Raw genomic sequence first — 22,538 nt, 5'->3', positions numbered from 1 at the left:
CTGCACACGGCTGGCTCCTATTTAAATGGTTGTCCACTAGGACTCCAAGATCCCTCTCACAGTTACTACTATTGAGCAAAGTACCACCTATACTGTACCTGTGCATTACCTTTCATTTTGGAAGTTCTTGTTGTTTTTTTAATTATTGATTTAGGATTCACAAAGTATTGATTTATTAGTAATTATAGTACTAACGTAATTATTCATCAATTTATGTAGCTGTCCACCTCATGTACAGTACGTGTCTCTGGATGACAAAACTAAAAGAACAGCATAACAAAACACCTGAAAAATAAATCGCAACAACCCAAAGCATTAAATGCAATAAAATTGTAACAACTTTTATGGAAGAGCGCAACCAGTTTCCCTAAGAATATAACTATCATTCATATAATTATATTGTTTTATAATTAAGGAGACATTTCCTGATAGAACAATTAATCAAGGGACCAGTTTGCCTTTGGAAGTTGTGGGTGCTCCAATACCAGAAAACGTTTTTGCTCAACCATTTATTTGAAATGATAGGGTTTCCTGCTTAATTAGGGGGTTGGACTAGAAGACCTCCAAGGTCCCATCTAAATCTATTATTCTGTATTGTTGTTGTTAGTTGCGAAGTTGTTGTTAGTTACGAAGTCGTGTCCGACCCATCGCGATCCCATGGACAACGTTCCTCCAGGCCTTCCTGTCCTCTACCATCCTCTGGAGTCTATTTAAGCTCACGCCGGCTGCTTCGGTGACTCCATCCAGCCACCTCATTCTCTGGCGTCCCCTTCTTCTTCTTTTGCCCTCCATCTTTCCCAGCATGAGGCTCTTCTCCAGGGAGTCCTTCCTTCTCATTAGGTGGCCAAAGTATTTGAGTTTCCTCTTCAGGATTTGACCTTCTAAAAAGCAGTCAAGGTTCATCTCTAGGGCTGACCCGTTGGATGGCCTTGCAGTCCAAGGGACTCAATGCAGGAGTCTTCTCCAGCACCAGAGTTCAAAGGCCTCCATTCTTTGGTGCTCAGCCTTCCTTATGGTCCAACTTTCACAGCCATCCATTGCAATGGGGAAAACCATACCCTTGTCTATAATCACTTTTGTTGCCAGGATGATGTCTCTGCTTTTTAGTCTGCTGTCTAGATTTGCCGTAGCTTTCCTCCCCAGGAGGAAGCGTCTTTTAATTTCTTGCCTGCAGTCCCCATCTGCGGTGACCTTTGAGTCCAGGGAAATAAAATCTGTCACTTCCTCCATTTCTTCCCCACCTATTTGCCAGGAATTGAGAGGGCCGGATGGCCATGTCTTCTGTATATAACCCGCTTATAAATTCCTTACCCACCACACTGGAAAAAAACCCTTTCACGTTTTTAAAAAGAACCCTTTTAAAAGGAGTCCTTTGTACAAGTCAGAAAGGGCTGGGCTGAAATGCATCCTGAAAGTTCATTGAGCAATAGAAGGCAGAAAGGGACTTTCCCCATTCCTTCATTCCCACCCTCTCTGCTTTTCCAGTTTGCACACCTTGTGCTGCTCCGGGAACGCCTCCGTGGCTTTACGAGAAATCCCTTTGCTGCATTCCAGAAGGACTGTAAAACTATGCGAGTGCGAACAGGGCTTGCAGCCGGCGAAGGCAGAAAGGAGACAAAACCCAAGTTGATTTGTTCCCTCTTTTCAATCCGGCGCTCACCATGGCTTGCAAGACAGATCCGGTGCCGGGATCCGGGTGTTCTCTATACACCAGTTTGTGGGATTTTGAAGCCCGAACCGAAACGGAGCTGACTTTCCAAGCAGGGGACCTGTTCCAAGTGATTCAGAAGACCGGGGAGTGGTGTTGGGCCAAGCAGGTGGATGCTCTGGGGGGAATATGCGAGGAAGGCTACGTTCCCTACAGCTACCTCGCCAAGAAAGAGACGGTAGAGACGGAGCCGTAAGTACTAGCAGGTTGCAACTCGAAGCATTCGTCTAGCCTTTGCTGCAAAAATCTTCAGTGGGTTTTGGTGGCTATGTTGAAGGAACTCGGGTGGCGCAGTGGTTAGAATGCGGTATTGCAGGCTAACTCTGCCCACTGCCAACAGTTCAATCCTGACCGGTTGACTCAGCCTTCAATCCTTTTGAGAGAGCCGAGGTGGCGCAGTGGTTAGGGTGCAGTACTGCAGGCCACTTCAGCTGACTGTTATCTGCAGTTCAGCGGTTCTAATCTTACTGGCTCAAGGTTGACTCAGCCTTCCATCCTTCCGAGGTGGGTGAAATGAGGACCCAGACTGTGGGGGGCGATATGCTAACTCTGTAAACCGCTTAGAGAGGGCTGAAAGCCCTATGAAGCGGTATATAAGTCTAACTGCTATTGCTATTGCTATTGAGGTCGGTAAAATGAGGACCCAGATGGTTGGGGGGACAATAGGCTGACTCTGCAAACCACTTAGAGAGGGCTGTGAAGCACTGTGAAGCTGTATATAAGTCCAATGGCTAATTTCTATTCTATTCTATTCTATTCTATTTATTGTATTCTATTCTAGCCATGGCGGCACATGGTTAGATTGCAGTATTGCAGGCAAACTTTGCCCACTGCCAGCAGTTCAATCCTGATCGGCTCAAGGTTGACTCAGCCTTCCATCCTTCCAAGGTCACTAAAATGAGGACACAGATTGTTGGGGGCACGAGGCTGACATAAAATGCTCAGAGAGTTCTATAAAGCACTATGAGGCGGCATATAAGTGTGCTATTGCTATTGAGACCTTGATACAGTTCTGTGCGAGTAAACATTGGCTGAAAGGATAAACTTGAGATGCAGGTGTATTTTCAGACTGTTTGAGTCACAATTGGCAGGGAAATGGGGCACCCAGAGAGGCTACAGCAGTGTCAATCTTACCCACTTTAAAATGTGTGTGTGTAGAATTCTGGAAGTTGAAGTCCACATATCATTGACAGGGGATAGGGGGAACCAGAGCAGTGTTTGTCTATCTTACAACTTGAAGATGTCTGGACTTCAACTCCCAGAATTCCTCAGCCAGTATGGTTAGCTGGGGAATTCTGGGAGTTGAAGTCCACACATCACTGACAGGCAGGAGGCTAGAACAGAGCTTTTCAACTTTAGCACATTTAAGATATTTGGACTTCAACTCCCAGAATTCCTCAGCCAATATGGCTAGCTAGGGAATTCTGGGAATTGAAGTCCACACATCACTGACAGGCAGGAGGCTAGAACAGAGCTTTTCAACTTTAGCACATTTAAGATATTTGGACTTCAACTCCCATAATTCCTCAGCCAGTATGGTTAGCTGGGGAATTCTGGGAGTTGAAGTCCACATATCACCGACAGGCAGGAGGCTTAGAGCAGAGCTTTTCAACTTTAGCACATTTAAGATATTTGGACTTCAACTCCCAGAATTCCTCAGCCAATATGGCTAGCTAGGGAATTCTGGGAATTGAAGTCCAGACATCTTAAAGCGGCCAAGGTTGAAAAGCATTAGATTAGATCGTCGAAATTTCACACACACACACACGGACACCTCATCATCATGAGAATCTTCTTCCAGCTCCCGAGGATAACCAACATCTTTCCCTGGACATTTTTTCATGGAAAGGACAAAAGTTTCAATTCAGCTTGTTTTCCAAGAAGCATTCCCCAAACACACCAGTTCCCCCCAGTTTCCCTTCCCAGCCCTGCTGGGAAATCCACCCCATGCTGCACATCGCTGCCCCATGTAGAAACTAGCCTGCAGACAGCTCAAGTCAGTCAGCCAAGCTATAAAGAAGGGGAGACTGCAGACACAGCAATGATTTCATAGAACAGTGATGGGTAACCTTTTTGCAATAATGCAATGCGTGTGCGAACCCCTCCCCACGTGCGTCCAGCCCCCACGCATGCGTGTGTCATACACACACATGTGCCCTCCCCTCCCGCGCGCACATGGGTGCCACCCCCACCCCATCACCCATTTTTGGTTTCCAGGCCCAAAACAGCCCGCAGGGGCAGAGCTTATGCGTGGAGGTCGAAGCACATGGAGGGATGCACGCACACATGTGCGGGGTGGGGTGGGGTACATGCACGGGGAGAGGCAGGGTGCATGGGCACGGGAGTGCTTGCATTGCATTTTGGGGCCTTATTCGGGGGGGCGTCCCACTTCGACTTCCAGGTTGGTGCAGAAGGCCTTCCAGGCCCAAAACAGTGAGCGAGGGGTTGGGGCTCATGCGCTGGACGTGCACACACATTGCTTTTTGGGGCACAGCATTTGGCCCTTGTTTTGGGCCTGGAAGGCCTCCTGCACCATGCGCAGTGGACCTGGGCTGGGGTGAGGGCTCTGTGTGCCACCTGTGGCAGGTCTGCCATAGGTTTGCCATCACAGTCAAAGAAAGTTGACAGAGGGAGAGAATCAAGATCACATGAAGTGTTAATCCCACTTTATAAGGCCTTGGTAAGGCCACACTTGGAATCCGGCATCCAGTTTTGGTCGCCACGATGTAGAAAAGATGTGGAGACTCTAGAAAGAGTGCAGAGAAGAGCAAGAAAGAGGATTAGGGGACTGGAGACTAAAACATATGAAGAACGTTGCAGGAACTGGGTATGTCTAGTTTAATGTCCACAGGACTAGGGGAGACATGATAGCAGTGGTCCAGTATCTCAGGGGCTGCCACAAAGAAGAGGGAGTCAAACTATTCTCCAAGGCATCTGAGGGTAGAACAAGAAGCAATGGGTGGAAACTAATCAAGGAGAGAAGCAACTTAGAACTGAGGGGAAATTTCCTGACAGTGAGAACAATTAATCAGTGGAACAGAAGTTGCCTCCAGAAGTTGTGAATGCCCCAACACTGGAAGTCTTTAAAAAGATGTTGGATAGCCATTTGTCTGAAACTGTATAGGGTTTCCTGCCTAGGCAGGAGGTTGGACTAGAAGACCTCCAGGATCCCTTCCAACTCTGCTATTGTATTGTGTTGTAAAGTGGAGAGAAACAGGAATACACGGTTCTCCAGTCCATCATCCCCTGATCATCCCCTACCCCATTGTGAAAAAGATTGTTAGAATAGATGGACGTGAGTCAGATTCAACGTCCTATTTCTTCTTCCTTTCCTTCTACCGTCCCCATAGATGGTTCTTTGGGCAAATCTCCCGCTCGGAAGCCGTTCTTCGGCTGTTGTCGGAAAAGAATAAATCTGGTGCTTTCCTGGTTCGTATCAGTGAGAAAATCGGAGCGGATTTCGTACTTTCAGGTAAGACTTTCTGCTGTGGAAAACATAAAGGATTCTTGTGTTCTTTTCTGAAGTCTTCACAGGAAGCCCTCCACTCGTAACTGTTTGGTTAGCGCTGGGGTGTCAAACTTGATTTCACTGAGGGCCACAACAGGTTGTGTTTGACCTCAGGGGGGGGGGAGGGGATGGGCGTGGCCATGGCAGGTGGGACTCGAGTTGGGGACACCAGTGGTGGCCAAGTGCTAAGGCAGGACTTCCCTCAGATCCTCCCTCACATTATAATCTTCCTTCCTTCCCCTCTTTCCTTCTTTTTCCTTCCTTGCTCTCTTCCCATCCTTCCTTCTTTTTCTTTGTCTTTCCTCTTTCCCTTTCTCCTTTTCTTTCCTTCCCTCCTTTTCCCTTCCCCCTTAATTCTCCTTCCTTCTTCTTTCCCCTCTCTCCTTCTTTTTCCTTCCTTGCTCTCTTCCCATCTTCCCTTCTTTTTTGTCTTTCCCTTTCCCCTTTTCCTTCCTTCTCTCATTTTCCCTTCCCCCTCTGCTTCCTTCTTCTTTCTCCTCTCTCCTTTTTCCTTCCTTGCTCTCTTCCCAACTTTCCTTCTTTTTCTTTGTCTTTCCTCTTTCCTTTTCTCCTCTTCCTTCCTTCCTTCCCTCCCTCTTCCTTCTCCTCCTCTTTCCTTCTTTTTCCTTCCTTGCTCTCTTTCCATCCTCCCTGCTTTTTCTTTGTCTTTCCTCTTTCCCGTTCTCCTTTTTTCCCTTCCTTCCCTCCTTTTCCCTTCCCTCTTCATTCTCCCTCCTTCTTCCTTCCCCTCTCTCCTTCTTTTTCCTTCCTTGCTCTCTTCCCATCTTCCCTTCTTTTTCTTTTTCTTTCCTCTTTCCCTTTCTCCTTTTCCTTCTTTCTTTCCTTCCCTCCCTCTTCCTTCTCCTTCCTTCTTCCTTCCCCTCTTTCCTTCTTTTTCCTTCCTTGCTCTCTTCCCAACTTTCCTTCTTTTTCTTTGTCTTTCCTTTTTCCCTTTCTCCTTTTCCTTCTTTCTTTCCTTCCTTCCTTCCCTCCCTCTTCCTTCTCCTTTCCTCTTCCTTCCCCTCTTTCCTTCTTTTCCCTTCCTTGCTCTCTTCCCATCTTCCCCTTTTTTCTTTGTCTTTCCTCTTTCCCAGTGATGACTAACATTTTTGTCGTGTGCGCACATGCACCCATAATGCAATGCGCCTTTATGCGCCTTTATGTACATGCGACCTCCCAGTATGCGTCCCACCCCCTGCGCATGCACACGTGACCCCCACACTCCCACCCCCCACATATGCATTCACACACACCCCTGTGCACTCCACCCCCATGCATGCACACGTGACACCCCCATGCTCCCATGTCCCTGTGCATGCGTTTGTGACTCCCCCACACTCCTCCTGTCCCTTGTGCATGCACACGCTACCCTCCCACACATCTGCCCGCCCCGTGCATATGCGCGTATCTCCCGCATGCGCTCCTCCCCCTACACATGCGTGGCAGAGACCCAAAAACAATCTGGCCAGCGCGAGGCATGTGTACATGCACGGTAGAGCTGAGCTGGGGCGACAGCTTGCGTGCCCGCAGAGAGGGCTCTGTGTGCCACATAGGTTCGCCCTCACAGCCCCACCCATTGCAAAAATATTCTGCAAATCAGTTAATTTGCTCTTCTGCACCATGCAGGCCCCAGCAAGCTAGCAGCCTATCCCCCCTTCCTTTAAAAAACTTTTAAAGAGAGGGGGGTTTTCTGAATCCCCTGCCCCATAATAAGTGTTAGTTCCACTTTATAAGGACTGGGTAAGGCCATACTCTGTGTGCCACCTGTGGCAGGTTTGCCATAGGTTTGCCATCACAGTCAAAGAAAGTTGACAGACTGAGAGAATCAAGACCACGTGATGGGTTAATACCACTTTATGATGCCTTGGTAAGGCCACACTTGGAATACTGTATTCAGTTTTGGTCCCCACAATGTAGAAAAGATGTGGAGACTCTAGAAAGAGTGCAGAGAAGAGCAACAAAGAGGATTAGGGGACTGGAGGCTCAAACATAGGAAGAACAGTTGCAGGAACTGAGTATGTCTGATTGAATGAAAAGAAGGACTAGGGGAGACATGATAGCAGTCTTCCAATATCTCAGGGGTTGCTACAAAGAAGAGGGAGTCAAGCTATTCTTCAAAGCACCTGAGGATAGGACAAGAAACAATGGGTGGAAACTAATCAAGGAGAGAAGCAACTTAGAACTGAGGAGGAATTTCCTGACAGTTAGAATAAATAATCAGTGGAACAGCTTGCCTCCAGAAGTTGTGAATGCCCCAACAGTGGAAGTCTTTAAGAAGATGTTGGATAGCCATTTGTCTGAAACGTTATAGGGTTTCCTGCCTAGGCAGGGGGTTGGACTAGAAGACCTCCAAGGTCCCTTCCAACTCCGTTATTCTATTCTATTCTATAATAGTCTTGCCTTGATTTGTTTTTAATTTGCTTTTCTGAATTTGATAGTCCGCGATGGCCTCCGGACCAGACATTACAAGATCTTGCGAAACGGCGAGGGGAGATTCTACATGAACGGGACGAGGACGTTCCCCGACCTGCTCACCCTGGTGACGTGTTACAAAGAAAAGGTTCTGACTCACAGCTTGAAACTTCTGGCTCCCTGCTACAAGGTGAGAGAGCGCTGGGCACAGAATGCCTTGCAGCTTGGCAAGTTTAAGACTGGTGGACTTCAATTCCCAGAATTCACAAGCCAACAAGCTGCCATAGCATATCTGGCTCGGGAATTCTGGGAGTTGAAGTCCACAAGTCTTAAAGCTGCCAAAATTGGACACCTCTGACGTGCAGTTTCTGATCTTCATCTGGGGGTGAGTTGGGACTGGCATAGATGCATATGGCACACCCCGGTTGCATGCGTGTGTGGCATGTATCAATTGCACTCATCTACTGCATATTATCTGCATTGTTTGAGCTGTGGTGGCGCAGTGGTTAGAATGCAGTATTGCATTTTCATTTGGCTGATTCCCAGCAGTTCGATTCTTACCTGCTCAAGGTTTATCCAGTCTCCCATCCTTTTGAGGTTGGTAAAATGAGGAGTCAGATTGTTTGGGACAATATGCTCACTTGTAAAACCGCTTAAAACGCTCTATAAAACACTGTAAAGTGGTATATAAGTATAGCAATAGCAATAGCAGTTAGACTTATATACCGCTTCATAGGGCTTTCAGCCCTCTCTAAGCGGTTTACAGAGTCAGCATATTGCCCCCAACAACAATCCGGGTCCTCATTTTACCCACCTCGGAAGGATGGAAGGCTGAGTCAACCTTGAGCCGGTGAGATTTGAACAGCCGAACTGCAGAACTGCAGTCAGCTGAAGTAGCCTGCAGTGCTGCATTCTAACCACTGCGCCACCTCGGCTCTTTAAGTGCTATTGCTACTTTTTATATGTATGCAGGCTAGTCTCAACCGTAGCAACTTTATTTTATTTTTTTAAAAAAGATTTTTATTAACAAACATGTAAAATACACACACACAAAATTTAGACGTACACATTTATACAATACAATACGAACAGGAACTTCCTGTTCTTTATAATAGCAATTATCAATTGATACCACTCACCTTATATTATTCCCCCTTCTATTGTATTTCATTTGGATTTCACCATTCTTAACCCTCTTATTTTACTCATAACTATTATTTTTTGAGTTTTGTTATGTTCCTTCATTGATTTTTGTTTCTTTCCTCCATCCACCTATACCATTTATCCCATATCTGGTAGAATTCTGATTCTTCTTTTCCCTGGATTTCTTTAGTTAGTTTGTCCATTTCGGCACAGTCCATAACCTTTCTTATTATTTCATCTTTGCTTGGAACAACCGTAGCAACTTTAAGATGAGATGGGTAGCATTAAAGGTAGTCCTTGACTTTCAAACATTCGTTTAGCGACTGTTCAAAGTTAGAACAGCACTGAAAAAAGTTACCTGTGGCTGGTCCTCGCACTTACAACCACGGGAGGTCATGTGATCAAAATTCAGGTGCTTGGGAACTGACATGTACTTACTGATATGTATATGAAAATACAACCAGGGGCCATTTCTAATAATCTTTGTTTAATTCCTCCTTCAGAATGAATGGAGTGAAATATTTGGAGGCCTTTCTTTTCTTTTTTACTGTAGATATTTTGAATTTATTTTTGTGCCTCCATGCCTTAAACCAGTGTTTCTCAACCTTGGCAACTTGAAGACGTCTGGACTTCAACTCCCAGAATTCCCCAGCCAGCGAATGCTGGCTGGGGAATTCTGGGAGTTGAAGTCCAGACATCTTCAAGTTGCCAAGGTTGAGAAACACTGCCTTAAACCACACTTCCCCGCCCCACCCTCAATCTTGCATTGCTTTGGTGCAGCCTTTGAAGTGAGCTGACCCGTATCTCCACCAGGTGGCACTCTGCTCAACTGAGCACAGTGTTTAGTCTACCTTAGCCACTTTAAAATGTCTGGACTTCAATTCCCAGAATTCTTCAGCCCAGCCATGCTGCCGGTGGACTTCTGGGAGTAGACGTCCACACTTCTTAAAGTTGCCAAGTTGGGAAAACCACTGTCTTAGCGACTGGATCGCCTTTGATGGAGGCAGACATCCATCAGGGATGTCAGAGGATCTCTGCTGGCTTACCATGGGATGATTTAGGAATTTAAGGACATCCTAAGCACATCCATAAACAAGGCTCACAAATAAATGCTTCCCTGGTTTGCCAGCTGGACGGCTCAGTCGCAGGAGGCATCTCTGCATCTTTCGCCACCGAATCCCTTGGGGTCCAAATGGGGCCCCATTCAGAGACTCTGAGCTTCATAAGAGCCCCAGGGATGGAGAGACCCCCTCGTCTTGGAGTTGGCCTAGCTAGCTGAAAAAAATGGAACCCACAAGTGGACTGGAGAAAGGGGCGGGCGATTGAAATTCCCACCTGGGAACAAAACCCATGCAGCAAAGGGCGTTTGGCCAAGGACTTGCCTGCATTTCAAAAGGAACTTGTGATTGCAGAGAAAGTGAGGCCGAGTCTGAAAATTCCCGTGCGAAGCATTAAGCTAATTTCCTCTGTTCAGCCTCCGCCCAGTATCCCACGTAGCTAATCCGATGCCGCCAAGGTGTTGTGAGAAGTCCAAGATGGGATGGTGATAACAGGATGGTGATAACCGTCTGGAACCGGCTGGGAGAGGAGGCATCCTGCTGGCCTACTCCTCCCTCCCCCCCCCCTCTGAAGACTCTGGAGGACAAAAAACGACCGAACGGACAAACCAGAAGTTGTAGGGCTGTTTTTAGTTCTCCTGAGCCTTCAGGGAAGCCTCCGGAAAGCCTCTGAAGACTCCAGAGGGTTTAAACAGGCCCTACGAGCAAGCCAGAAGCCCGAACTTGCAGTTTGCCCGTAGGGTCAGTTTTTTGCGCTCCGGAGACTTCAGGGAAGCTCCTGAAGCCTCCGGAGGGCCTTGGGGGGAGGGGAGGCTGTTTTCGCCTTCCCCAGGCTCCTATAAAGCCTCTGGAGCCTGGGGAGGGTGAAAAAAGCATGCATGAAATGGGGGGGGGAGGCGTCTGTCATGTGCGCATGCATGCTGGGGGGTCGCCTATTGCATTATAGGTGCAGCACGCCCGCACACAACCCCCCCCCCCACGCTCCCCCTGCTTATGGCACGCTAGCCAAAAAAGGTTTGCCATCGCTGTCCTACAGGGTTGAACCATATCAGCATTTAGCATCCTAAAATTACATGCAGAAAACGAAGGTTTGCAGCCGTTTTTCCTTTCTTTTTTTTTTTTTGCAAAAAAAAAAAAGCAGGGCAACAGCTGAGCCCAAATTTTCTGTTGCTAAGCGAGACTGCAGTTAAGTGAGTTTTGCCCCACTTTACAACCCATCTTGCCGCAGTCATTAAGTGAAGCACTGCAGTAATTAAATTAGTGGCCCAGCTGTAAAGCAAATCTGGACTTTCCATGTTGGAAATTTGCAAAAGAGGATCATATGACCCCAGGACACTGTGACCGTCATAAATATGACTCTGTTGTAGAAAAGACAGGACACACAAGCCAGCTCTTCAGAGAAGGAATAGTTTATTTGCGCAGGTTCATAGCAAAGAATAAATGGCCTGAACACTGAATGAAATTCAGGAACTTCCTTATATAGTTTATCACTTTCAGCTAAAGCCATCTGTTAGTTTTGGAAACACCCCTCAAGACTTGCCCTTGAGTTATAGAAAGTATGTCTACAGGATGTCATGATACATGGGTCAGCTAACAGACATGCATAGCTGGTATTTTGAGGAACTAACAATATGTATCTATCAAACAGATTAACAGCCAAGCCAGCAGATGGGCTAAAATAGATGTTTTGCCTCAGCATATTTCATGTACAGACTTCCTTCTAACCCGTGTCTAACCTCACTATGTCCTAAAAGCAAACCTTGCAATTTCTATGTGAACAGTTAAAGCTTAATATCGTGAAACCCTAGTTTGGTTCAGGCTTGAGGCCTACCTTGGTTCAGCCTGCCACCTTAACTCAGTTGCCAAGCATCCGAATTGATCCCGTGATGGTGGCAAAGCTGCAATGGTCATAAATGTATAGAAGGTCACTTTTTTCAGTGCTGTTGTACCTTTGAATCGTCACTAAACGAATGGCCGTAAGTCAAGGGCTACTTGTCATTGGGAGAACAAAAATTGCAAATGGTACACACCCTAAATCTTGGAGAAACGTAACCCCCTTTGGACTTTCTTTTTGACCCAAGCCCGAGCCAAAGGCCATGCCCCACTGGGACGATTGGGAGAGAGCCAAAGACGAATTCCGTCTGATCCGGAAGTTGGACTCCGGCTCCTTTGGAGACGTCTACGAGGGACTTTGGAAAGAGAAAGTGAAAGTTGCTATCAAGGTGTTACAGAGAGGTAAAGTCGAGTCGTAGAAATGAAAGAGTCAGATGACGAGATTCCTCCGCTGGGGCTTTTCACGCAAATGAAGCCCCGCCCAGGGGTGAAAGGTTACCAGTTTGGACCGGTTCACCCCAAACAGTAGTAAAAATTCGCCCGAACCGGTAGTAAAAAAATAAATGAAACCGGTTTGGGCGAACTGGTTTTTGTGACGATCAGCCGTGACGCGCAATTTATAGTAGCTAGAATGCAGGATTTCCTGCTTTCTAGGTACCATATTTTTGGAGTATAAGACGCACCTTTCCCCCCCCAAAAGCGGGTGAAAATCTGGGTGCTCTTATACACTGAATACAGCATTTTTGGCCTACCAAAAACCCGGCCCCTTTGCAAAAATGGACACGCAGAGGGTTTGGGAGGCCTGCATAGTGCTCCTGGGGGCTAGGGAGGGCAAAAACGAGCAAAAAATGGGGCGTTTTTTACTCGTTTTTGCCCAGTCCCCAGGAGCACTCTACAAGCCTCCTAAAGGCTATGCATGCCCTTTGAGGGAATGCATGAGGCATGCAGAGGGTTTGGGATGTCTGCAGAGTGCAAAACCTTTTTTTTTAAATTTACCTCTTCAAAATATTGGTGCGTCTTATACTCCGGTGCGTTTTATACTCCGAAAAATATGGTAATCTAAATCGTGTGGCGCAGCAGATTCCCCCCCACCCCCCGGCTGTTTCCTTATCTTTACAGGCGTGCTCTGTGCATGCGCGGAAGGTCCTGCTCACATTGCTACCGAACCGGTAGCAACGGTAAGTGGATTTCACCCCTGGTCCCACCCCCTTTGTTTACAGGTAGTCCTCAACTTAGGACCGCTCTCATAGCGGCTGTTTGAAGTTACAACAGGCCTCAATTGTGGTCATAAGTCGAGGGTGACCTGCATACCCGGAAAAGTAGTCAGGAGCTGAGCTGTACCAGAAGGGAACAATTTACCGTTGCTTTTCCTCCCACCCCAGCCGATCTGATGTGCCAGGACACCTTCAAAAACGAGATCGATGCCCTGAGGCTGTTGAAGCACAAAAATATCCTCTCCCTCTACGCCATCTGCTCGGCCGGGGATCCAGTCTACATCATCACCGAACTCATGAGCAAAGGGAGCCTGCTCGCTTTCCTGAGAGGTAAGACCATCACCTTTTTCTCGGTTTCCACCCCTTCGTCCAGAGGTATGCGTAGCCAAGCCTAAATTTTACCAAAACGACACAAAAGTGCACCATAAGAACATCAGCCCCCCCCCCCACAGGGTGTTTTGCCCACGGCCGGCCAGCTGCCCGCAGAAGCTGCCCAGAAGATGGCCTGTTCGCTAAATGGTGTCACATTCAGTTGCCTCCTCCTGTTCTGGCCTCGGCTTCCCAAAATCACAAAGCAGACTCCTTGTCCCGACAAAACCCCTTTTTGTTAAGCTACTGTGAATTCCTCTCATTCACATCCAGCAAAGTCCCGGCACACAGTCTTTCAAGGGTGAATTTACAATCACAGACCTTATCAGGCTTGGAGAGCTGCCAGCCCGATATCTTCCGAACGCAACACAGTACAAGAAAATACTTGGCAAGGAGTCTCTGAGAGTCACAAACAAATCTTCACACTAATGAAACGAACTACTTGTCTCCTGCAAACTCCACTCCCCTTTCGCTCCTCTTTATTCCCTATGGGAGGGGCCATTCACCGTCCAGCTGTGCTTTTACTCCCGAGTCGGCCCTTGTTCCTTAGCTGTTCCCTTCTCCTGGCAGCTCTGCGCATGCACACATTGGGAACAGGCTCCAGCTGTTCTTCTGCCCCACAGATGTCCGACTCCCAAAGCAGCTGATAACGCAGAAAGAAAGAGAAATAGTGTAACTCTGATGCAATGATTCACAGGGTCATTGTTGTGGGGAAAATAGGAGAAAGGTGTGTAGGATATGCTTGCCAGCTTGAATTATTTCTAATGCCCAATGGGGAATACAACATCAGAACAGCTGAATTTGAATTGCAGGCTAGAAACATCTGGTCCGCTAGTGTGTGGTCCCCGTTGTGGGAGATGCCTTTTGGTGCCTGTGGGTTGTCTAGATGACCTACATTGGGGTTGGACTAGATGACCTATAAGGTCCCTTCCAACTCTTGTTAATCTGTCTTTCTCTGAGCTCCATGTGCAAGAGAACACCTCTTGCCCATCTCCCTCCAAAAAAGAAGCGAAACTTTTTGGGAAGGACATCTCATGGTCCAGGAGGTTCTCATGTCACTGTCCGTTTCTTCCCAGGTCCCGAGGGGAAACAGATGGAGATGGTGGAGCTGGTCTGCTTGGCTTCCCAGGTGGCCGAGGGGATGAGCTACCTGGAATCGCAGAATTTCATCCATCGGGATTTGGCTGCCCGGAACGTCCTGGTGGGAGAAAACAACATCTGCAAAGTGGGAGATTTTGGGATGGCCAGGCTGATCGAGGTACTTTTCAATCCTTCTGAGACTCAAAAGTATCCAGAAAAATAGGATTGAAGGCCAAATTGCAGGATAAATATGTCCAATCAAACTACTAAGTTAAAATAAAATAGTATAAGGGTTGGGGGGCAGAGGGAGGGAGGGAGAGAGATGAATGAGATTTGGGTTAATGTCAGGGTTCCAAATATCATCCAAAAGTAAATCAGAGTCCAAGGCAAAAGATTCCTCAAAGTTCCAATTTATTGAGAGAGCCATGTTGGCACATCTGGGAAAACCCAAATCTGAAAGCTTCCCGGTTTTTCCCACCCAGTTGAATGATCTTGCCCCCCCATACCCACAAGACAAGTCCATCACATGGTCCAATCTTCCACTGCCCTTCTGGCAGTTTCCACTCATCAGTTCCAGACAGGCGCAGAGACAAAGGATGACCTTGAGTTTCTAAGAAGAATGTTGTTATGGCTACATATCGCCCAACTCCTTATAATCCCCTCTTCCATTTTCCCACAATAGAAAATGAATAGTAGAAAGTGTGGCAGGCCCGGAGTCCAAAAGAAAAGATGGCTTGCGGGCCTGACACTCAATTGTAGTTGTAAGTCGAGGACTACATGTACTGCTGTCGATGTATTTTGTGCCATACACAGAATACACGTAAATAATGCAGCATTTTCCTGAAATCTGAAAGTTCCCAGGTTTTCCCACCCAGTTGAAAGTTCAAGATCCTGCCCCAACACCCCCCCCCCTCCCCAAGCACATCACATGGTCCAATCTTCCACTGCCACAAAGACAGAATCCACCCATCCAGTTCCGGCCAGCTGCAGAGAAAAAGGATGACCTTGAGTTTCTAAGAAGAATGTTGTTATGGCTACATATCACCCAACTCCGTATAATCCTCCCTCCCATTTTCCCACAATAGAAAATGAATAGAAAGTGTGGCAGGCCTGAAGTCCAAAGAAAAGATGGCTTGCAGATCTGACACTAGGTAGATAAATGGTAGATAGATGGTTGATAAATTCTAGAGGATGGATGGATGGATGGATGGATGGATGGATGGATGGATGGATGGATATGTGTGTGTGTGTGTGTGTATTTGTGCTGATAAATAAATAAAGGGAGACTAGTATAGATCTATTTCAAGCTATTTAGCTCTCATCAGCTAGCCATACCCTTACTGGGAATCGAACCTGTGCTGTATTGCATCCTAGGCAGATGTGTTAACCACCAAACCACAGAGCTCGACTCTTTATCAGCTGTGCCGGGGTGAAAGGTATCTATTATAGAGTTACAACCCCCAGTATGCCCAAATATGGGAGGAAGATCACTACTTCCATTCTCTGTCCTTCGGCTCGTCACAAGAGACCATCCAGACAGAAACCCAATATTTTTACTGTTGCCTTTTTGTTACATTTGTGTATTTGTGCTGATAAATAATAATATATATATCTGATAAAGGAGGAGAACCTTGTGGCTTAGTGGTTAACACAACTGCCTAATATGTAATACAGCCCAGGTTCGAATCCCAGTAAGGGTATGGCTAGCTGATGAGAGCTAAATAGCTTGAAATAGATCTATACTAGTCTCCCTTTATTTATTTATCAGCACAAATACAACACAAATGTAACAAAGGCAACAGTAAAAATATTGGCTTTCTGTCTGGATGGTCTCTTGTGATGAGCCGATAGACAGAGAAAGGAAGCAGTATGCCTCCTCCCATATTTGGGCATAGCAGGGGTTGTGACACTAAATACATACATACATACATACATACATACATACATACATACATACATACATACATACATAATCAAGTGTCTATTAGATAACATATCTAAGTATAAACATGATTATGAATACATGAAATGGATACGAATAAATGGGGCTGTTAGGACAGGGGCGGTGGCCTTCTGGTTTCCAGTCTGCGCATGCACAACTGGTCTTTGCGGGCGCTGGAGTGCTGGAAAATGGCCTGAAAACGGCCCCCAAAACAGCCAAAAAAAACAGGCTGTTTTTTTGGCTGTTTTTGGTGTCATTTTCAGGCCAGAAACAGCCAGAAAAACAGCCTGACAATGACTCTGAAAACAGCCAAAAAAACCAGGTATGTGCTTACCGGCCAGCTGGTCTTCGGGTTTCCGGCACTGCGGCGCATGCACATGTATGCATGTTCCAGTTTGGGCACTCGGTGCCGAAAAGGTTTGCCATGACTGACTTATAGTGTTCAGAAGGTGTGGATTGTGATCCCCCCCCTCCACATGCTCTCCTGATTGGACCTTGTCTGCACCGATCCCTTTTGGGGATCAAGAAAAGTCGAGTTTCCCAAAGACTCCCTACAAGGGAATCATCCTGTACTTCTGTCTTTGCAGGAAGATATTTACCTCTCTTACTCAAACAGCTTTCCCTACAAATGGACCGCACCAGAAGGCCTTTCCTGCGGATGCTACTCCATCAAATCTGACGTGTGGTCCTTCGGCATCCTCCTTTATGAAATCATGACTCGTGGGCAGAACCCGTATCCAGGTACGGGGACAAGGTTACAAGAGGTTGGTAGGGGACTCTTAGGACCAGCTCTGTGTCAGGGGTTCCAAACAGCATCCTCAAACAAACAACACTCCAAGGCTAGAAGTTCCTCAAAGTTGCAAAGTCTTATTAAGAGAGCCATGTTGACACATCTGGGGAAACCTGAATCTGAAAGTTCCCAGGTTTTCCCACCCAGTTGAAAGTTCAAGATCCTGCCCCAACACCCCCCAAGTCCATCACATGGTCCAATCTTCAGAATCCACCCATCCAGTTAGGGCCAGGTGCAGAGAAAAAGGATGACCTTGAGTTTCTAAGAAGGATGTTGTTATGGCTACATATCAGCCGTTTCACCGACAAAAGGGCGAACGACAAAACCGCGCCGGACTAAACCGCATCGCTGACTTCATCAACAGGGCTACAACAGCGCGGAGACAGAAGCACGCTGTAAACCCTAACCCTAAACTTAACCCCTAACCCTAACCCTAACCCTAACCCTAAACCTAACCCTTAACCTAACCCTAAACCTAACCCTAACCCTAACCCTAACCCTAACCCTTAACCTAACCCTAACCCTAACCCTTAACTTAACCCTTAACCTAACCCTAAACCTAACCCTAAACCTAACCCTAACCCTAACCTTAAACCTAACCCTTAACCCTAACCTTAAACCTAACCCTTAACCCTAACCCTAACCCTAACCCTAACCCTAAACCTAAACCTAAACCTAACCCTTAACCTAACCCTAAACCTAACCCTAAACCTAACCCTTAACCTAACCCTAAACCTAACCCTTAACCTAACCCTAACCCTAACCCTAAACCTAACCCTTAACCTAATCCTAAACCTAACCCTAACCCTAACCCTAAACCTAACCCTTACCTTAAGTTAAATCGGCTTTCTTTCGACGCACTATTTAAAGCGCCCTTCTTTCTCCGCGCTGGCTGTTGTCGCCGTGTTGATGATGTCAGCGACGCGGTTTAGTCAGGCGCGGTTTTGTCATTCGCCCTTTTGTCAGGTCACGTATCAGCCAACTCCGTATAATCCCAGGCTAGAAGTTCCACAAAGTTGCAATTTATTAAAAGAGCCGTGTTGGCACATCTGGGGAAACCTGAATCTGAAAGTTCCCAGGTTTTCCCACCCAGTTGAAAGTTCAAGATCCTGCCCCAAACACCCACAAGTCCATCACATGAGCCAATCTTCCACTGCCACAAAGACAGAATCCACCCATCCAGTTCCGGCCAGGTGCAGAGAAAAAGGATGACCTTGAGTTTCAAAGAAGAATGTTGTTATGGCTACATATCACCCAACTCCGTATAATCCCCCCTCCCATTTTCCCACAATAGAAAATGAATAGTAGAAAGTGTAGCAGGCCGGAAGTCGAAAAGAAAAGATGGCTTGCGGGCCTGACACTCAATTGTAGTTGTAAGTCGAGGACTACATATACTGCTGTCAGTGTATTTTGTGTTGTACACAAATGAGAATGAGCCAAGGTGGCGCAGTGGTTAAATGCAGCACTGCAAGCTACTTCAGCTGACTGCAGTTCAGCAGTTCGGCTGTTCAAATCTCACCGGCTCAGGGTTGACTCAGCCTTCCATCCTTCCGAGGTGGGTAAAATGAGGACCCAGATTGTTGTTGGGGGCAATATGCTGACTCTGTAAACCGCTTAGAGAGGGCTGAAAGCTCTATGAAGCGGTATATAAGTCTAAGTGCTATTGCTATTGCTATTGCTAATATATGTAAATAATGCAGCATTTTCCCTTCTCTCTACAGGCATGAGTAACTTGGAGGTCTCCACCAAGGTTCAAAATGGCTTCCAGATGCACCGCCCACCCATGTGCCCCCCTGTCATGTACTCCATCATGTGCAAATGCTGGAGCCTGGATCCCAACCAAAGACCGGACTTCCAGAACATCAGAGAACTCCTCCAGAATTTCACCAGCTACGAGAACTTTGAAGCCCTCTCTTAAGCTTCCCTTCAATCATTGGGGGAGAAGTTGTACCCCAACACACAGTCACCTGAGTATCAGGGGTAGAGGAGCACATCAAGGTGCTTGACAAATTATTGCACCGTCAGCCCTGCTGGGAAAGAAAGCATATAGGTTTCATCAAAAAGGCAAAATGGGGACTTTGAATCTAGAACTAAAGATAAATTTCCTGAAGGTGCTCATCAATGGAACAGCTTGTCTTCAGAAGTTGTGGGTGCTTCATCACTGGAGGCTTTCAAGAAGAGATGGGACAGCCATCTGTTTGAAATGGCATTGGGTCTCCTGCTTGAATAGGAGGTTGGGCTAGAAGACCTCCAAAGTCCCTTCCTCTATTGTTCTGTGTTCTGTGAATGATCCAATGGGCCACGACTAAACTTCCTTGTCTTTCGTTACACTTTGCAACACAACACTTAACTAGCACCCACAAGACCTCACAAATCTTCCTGCGGGTAGAAAGGCTGTTAAATGAAAGACAAAAATCTTGAGTCCAATGTTTGCAGGACGGATCAGGCTGGAAAAAGCTAAGAAGACTGGGCTGGTGAATTTGCATATCTCCTGAACTACCTGTTGTTAGTACCTTCACGTTCTGCAAAATTCAATCCTGGATGTTTCTCATTTGCTTCAGGGACTGCAAAAGATCCCAAATTCAGTTTGTACCATCGAATACGCATGGCTCTAGAACTGATGATTCAGCCACTTGCGGGAATCTAACCAGGGGTGAAATTCAGCAGGTTCTGACAGGTTCTGGAGAACCGGTAGCAGAAATTTTGCGTAGTTCGGAGAACCGGCAAATACCACCTCTGGCTGGCCCCAGAGCGGAGAATGGAGATTTTGCAGTCTCCTTTCCCCAGGAATGGGGAGGGATGGAGATTTTGCAGTATCCTTCCCTCAGGAGTGGGGAGGGAATGGAGATTTTGCAGTCTCCTTCCCCCAGGAGTGGGGAGGGAATGGAGATTTTGCAGTCTCCTTCCCCCAGGAGTGGGGAGGGATGGAGATTTTGCAGTCTCCTTCCCCCAGGAGTGGGGAGGGAATGGAGATTTTGCAGTCTCCTTCCCCCAGGAGTGGGGAGGGATGGAGATTTTGCAGTCTCCTTCCCCCAGGAGTGGGGAGGGATGGAGATTTTGCAGTCTCCTTTCCCCAGGAATGGGGAGGGATGGAGATTTTGCAGTATCCTTCCCTCAGGAGTGGGGAGGGAATGGAGATTTTGCAGTCTCCTTCCCCCAGGAGTGGGGAGGGAATGGAGATTTTGCAGTCTCCTTCCCCCAGGAGTGGGGAGGGATGGAGATTTTGCAGTCTCCTTCCCTCAGGAGTGGGGAGGGAATGGAGATTTTGCAGTATCCTTCCCTCAGGAGTGGGGAGGGAATGGAGATTTTGCAGTCTCCTTCCCCCAGGAGTGGGGAGGGATGGAGATTTTGCAGTCTCCTTCCCTCAGGAGTGGGGAGGGATGGAGATTTTGCAGTCTCCTTCCCTCAGGAGTGGGGAGGGATGGAGATTTTGCAGTCTCCTTCCCCCAGGAATGGGGAGGGAATGGAGATTTTGCAGTATCCTTCCCTCAGGAGTGGGGAGGGAATGGAGATTTTGCAGTCTCCTTCCCCCAGGAGTGGGGAGGGAATGGAGATTTTGCAGTATCCTTCCCTCAGGAGTGGGGAGGGAATGGAGATTTTGCAGTATCCTTCCCTCAGGAGTGGGGAGGGAATGGAGATTTTGCAGTCTCCTTCCCCCAGGAGTGGGGAGGGATGGAGATTTTGCAGTCTCCTTCCCTCAGGAGTGGGGAGGGAATGGAGATTTTGCAGTCTCCTTCCCCCAGGAGTGGGGAGGGATGGAGATTTTGCAGTCTCCTTCCCCCAGGAGTGGGGAGGGAATGGAGATTTTGCAGTATCCTTCCCTCAGGAGTGGGGAGGGAATGGAGATTTTGCAGTATCCTTCCCTCAGGAGTGGGGAGGGATGGAGATTTTGCAGTCTCCTTCCCTCAGGAGTGGGGAGGGAATGGAGATTTTGCAGTATCCTTCCCTCAGGAGTGGGGAGGGAATGGAGATTTTGCAGTATCCTTCCCTCAGGAGTGGGGAGGGAATGGAGATTTTGCAGTCTCCTTCCCCCAGGAGTGGGGAGGGATGGAGATTTTGCAGTCTCCTTCCCTCAGGAGTGGGGAGGGAATGGAGATTTTGCAGTCTCCTTCCCCCAGGAGTGGGGAGGGATGGAGATTTTGCAGTCTCCTTCCCCCAGGAGTGGGGAGGGATGGAGATTTTGCAGTCTCCTTCCCTCAGGAGTGGGGAGGGAATGGAGATTTTGCAGTCTCCTTCCCCCAGGAGTGGGGAGGGATGGAGATTTTGCAGTCTCCTTCCCTCAGGAGTGGGGAGGGAATGGAGATTTTGCAGTCTCCTTCCCCCAGGAGTGGGGAGGGAATGGAGATTTTGCAGTCTCCTTCCCTCAGGAGTGGGGAGGGAATGGAGATTTTGCAGTATCCTTCCCTCAGGAGTGGGGAGGGATGGAGATTTTGCAGTCTCCTTCCCTCAGGAGTGGGGAGGGAATGGAGATTTTGCAGTCTCCTTCCCTCAGGAGTGGGGAGGGAATGGAGATTTTGCAGTATCCTTCCCTCAGGAGTGGGGAGGGAATGGAGATTTTGCAGTATCCTTCCCTCAGGAGTGGGGAGGGATGGAGATTTTGCAGTCTCCTTCCCTCAGGAGTGGGGAGGGATGGAGATTTTGCAGTCTCCTTCCCCCAGGAGTGGGGAGGGATGGAGATTTTGCAGTCTCCTTCCCCCAGGAATGGGGAGGGAATGGGGATTTTGCAATATCCTTCCCCTGCCACGCCCACCAAGCCACACCCACAGAACCAGTAAAAAATGCTGAATTTCCCAACCATTATCTTTAACATATGTGAATGAAGCACATTTAATGGTTTGTTTCTTTTGGCAGAACTTTTCATGGCATTATAAGAAATATTGCTCATTCATTTTGGTTGAAGGTTAAGAATATTGTGTGAATCTGACTTGGGAAGAGTGTCTGGAACCTTTCCTGAATTTTAAACCATTCAGGATTCTGTCCCTATCTTCCTGTCGGCTGTAGAGTTATAAGTAGTACAGATCGTCCTTGACTTATGATTCATTTAGTGACCATTTGAACTTTGGATCATTTTTCATACTTACAACTGTTGTGCCATCTCCACGGTCACATAATCAAAATTTGGACGTTAGCAACTGACTTATATTTATGACTGTTGCCGTGTCCCGTGGTCAAGGGATCATTTTTTGTGACTTTCTGACTAGTAAATTCAAAGGGGAAGCCAAATAATAACTGTGATACCAATTTAAGAACTGCAGTGATTCACTTAATAAATTGCCAGGAAAGGTCGTAAGATGGGGCAAAGCTCACTTCACAACTGTCTTGCATAGCAACAGAAATTTGGGGCTCCATTGTAGACATATGTTGAGGAATATCTGTATGTAGAGGAAGCGAAATAAGTTTTATATATTAAAAGATCCTTCTTGTATAAATTTAGTGCCAAGGGGTTTTTTTTTGTTCCCGGCGAGACAGAAATACACACAA

The 22,538-nt window shown here is 47.3% G+C and overlaps 1 protein-coding gene across 1 annotated transcript; it reads left to right on the top strand.

Annotated features, from left to right (window-relative positions):
- Positions 1 to 1,562: 1,562 nt before the first annotated feature.
- On the top strand, positions 1,563 to 19,851 carry PTK6 (protein tyrosine kinase 6). The gene is made up of 8 exons (XM_087720599.1): positions 1,563 to 1,900; positions 5,059 to 5,180; positions 7,655 to 7,818; positions 11,911 to 12,064; positions 13,045 to 13,206; positions 14,322 to 14,503; positions 16,855 to 17,008; positions 18,779 to 19,851. Exons 1-8 carry the CDS (start codon positions 1,662 to 1,664, stop codon positions 18,973 to 18,975), a joined length of 1,374 nt encoding a protein of 457 aa, XP_087576725.1. The 5' UTR covers positions 1,563 to 1,661; the 3' UTR covers positions 18,976 to 19,851.
- The last annotated feature ends 2,687 nt before the right edge of the window (positions 19,852 to 22,538 follow it).

The sequence above is a fragment of the Thamnophis sirtalis genome, unplaced genomic scaffold (assembly GCF_051295495.1).
Source record: "Thamnophis sirtalis isolate CommonGarterSnake01/CBP01778 unplaced genomic scaffold, rThaSir2_p1.2 scaffold_7, whole genome shotgun sequence".
In the NCBI taxonomy this organism is placed as follows: domain Eukaryota; kingdom Metazoa; phylum Chordata; class Lepidosauria; order Squamata; family Natricidae; genus Thamnophis; species Thamnophis sirtalis.
This window is presented reverse-complemented; position numbering and strand designations above follow the sequence as displayed.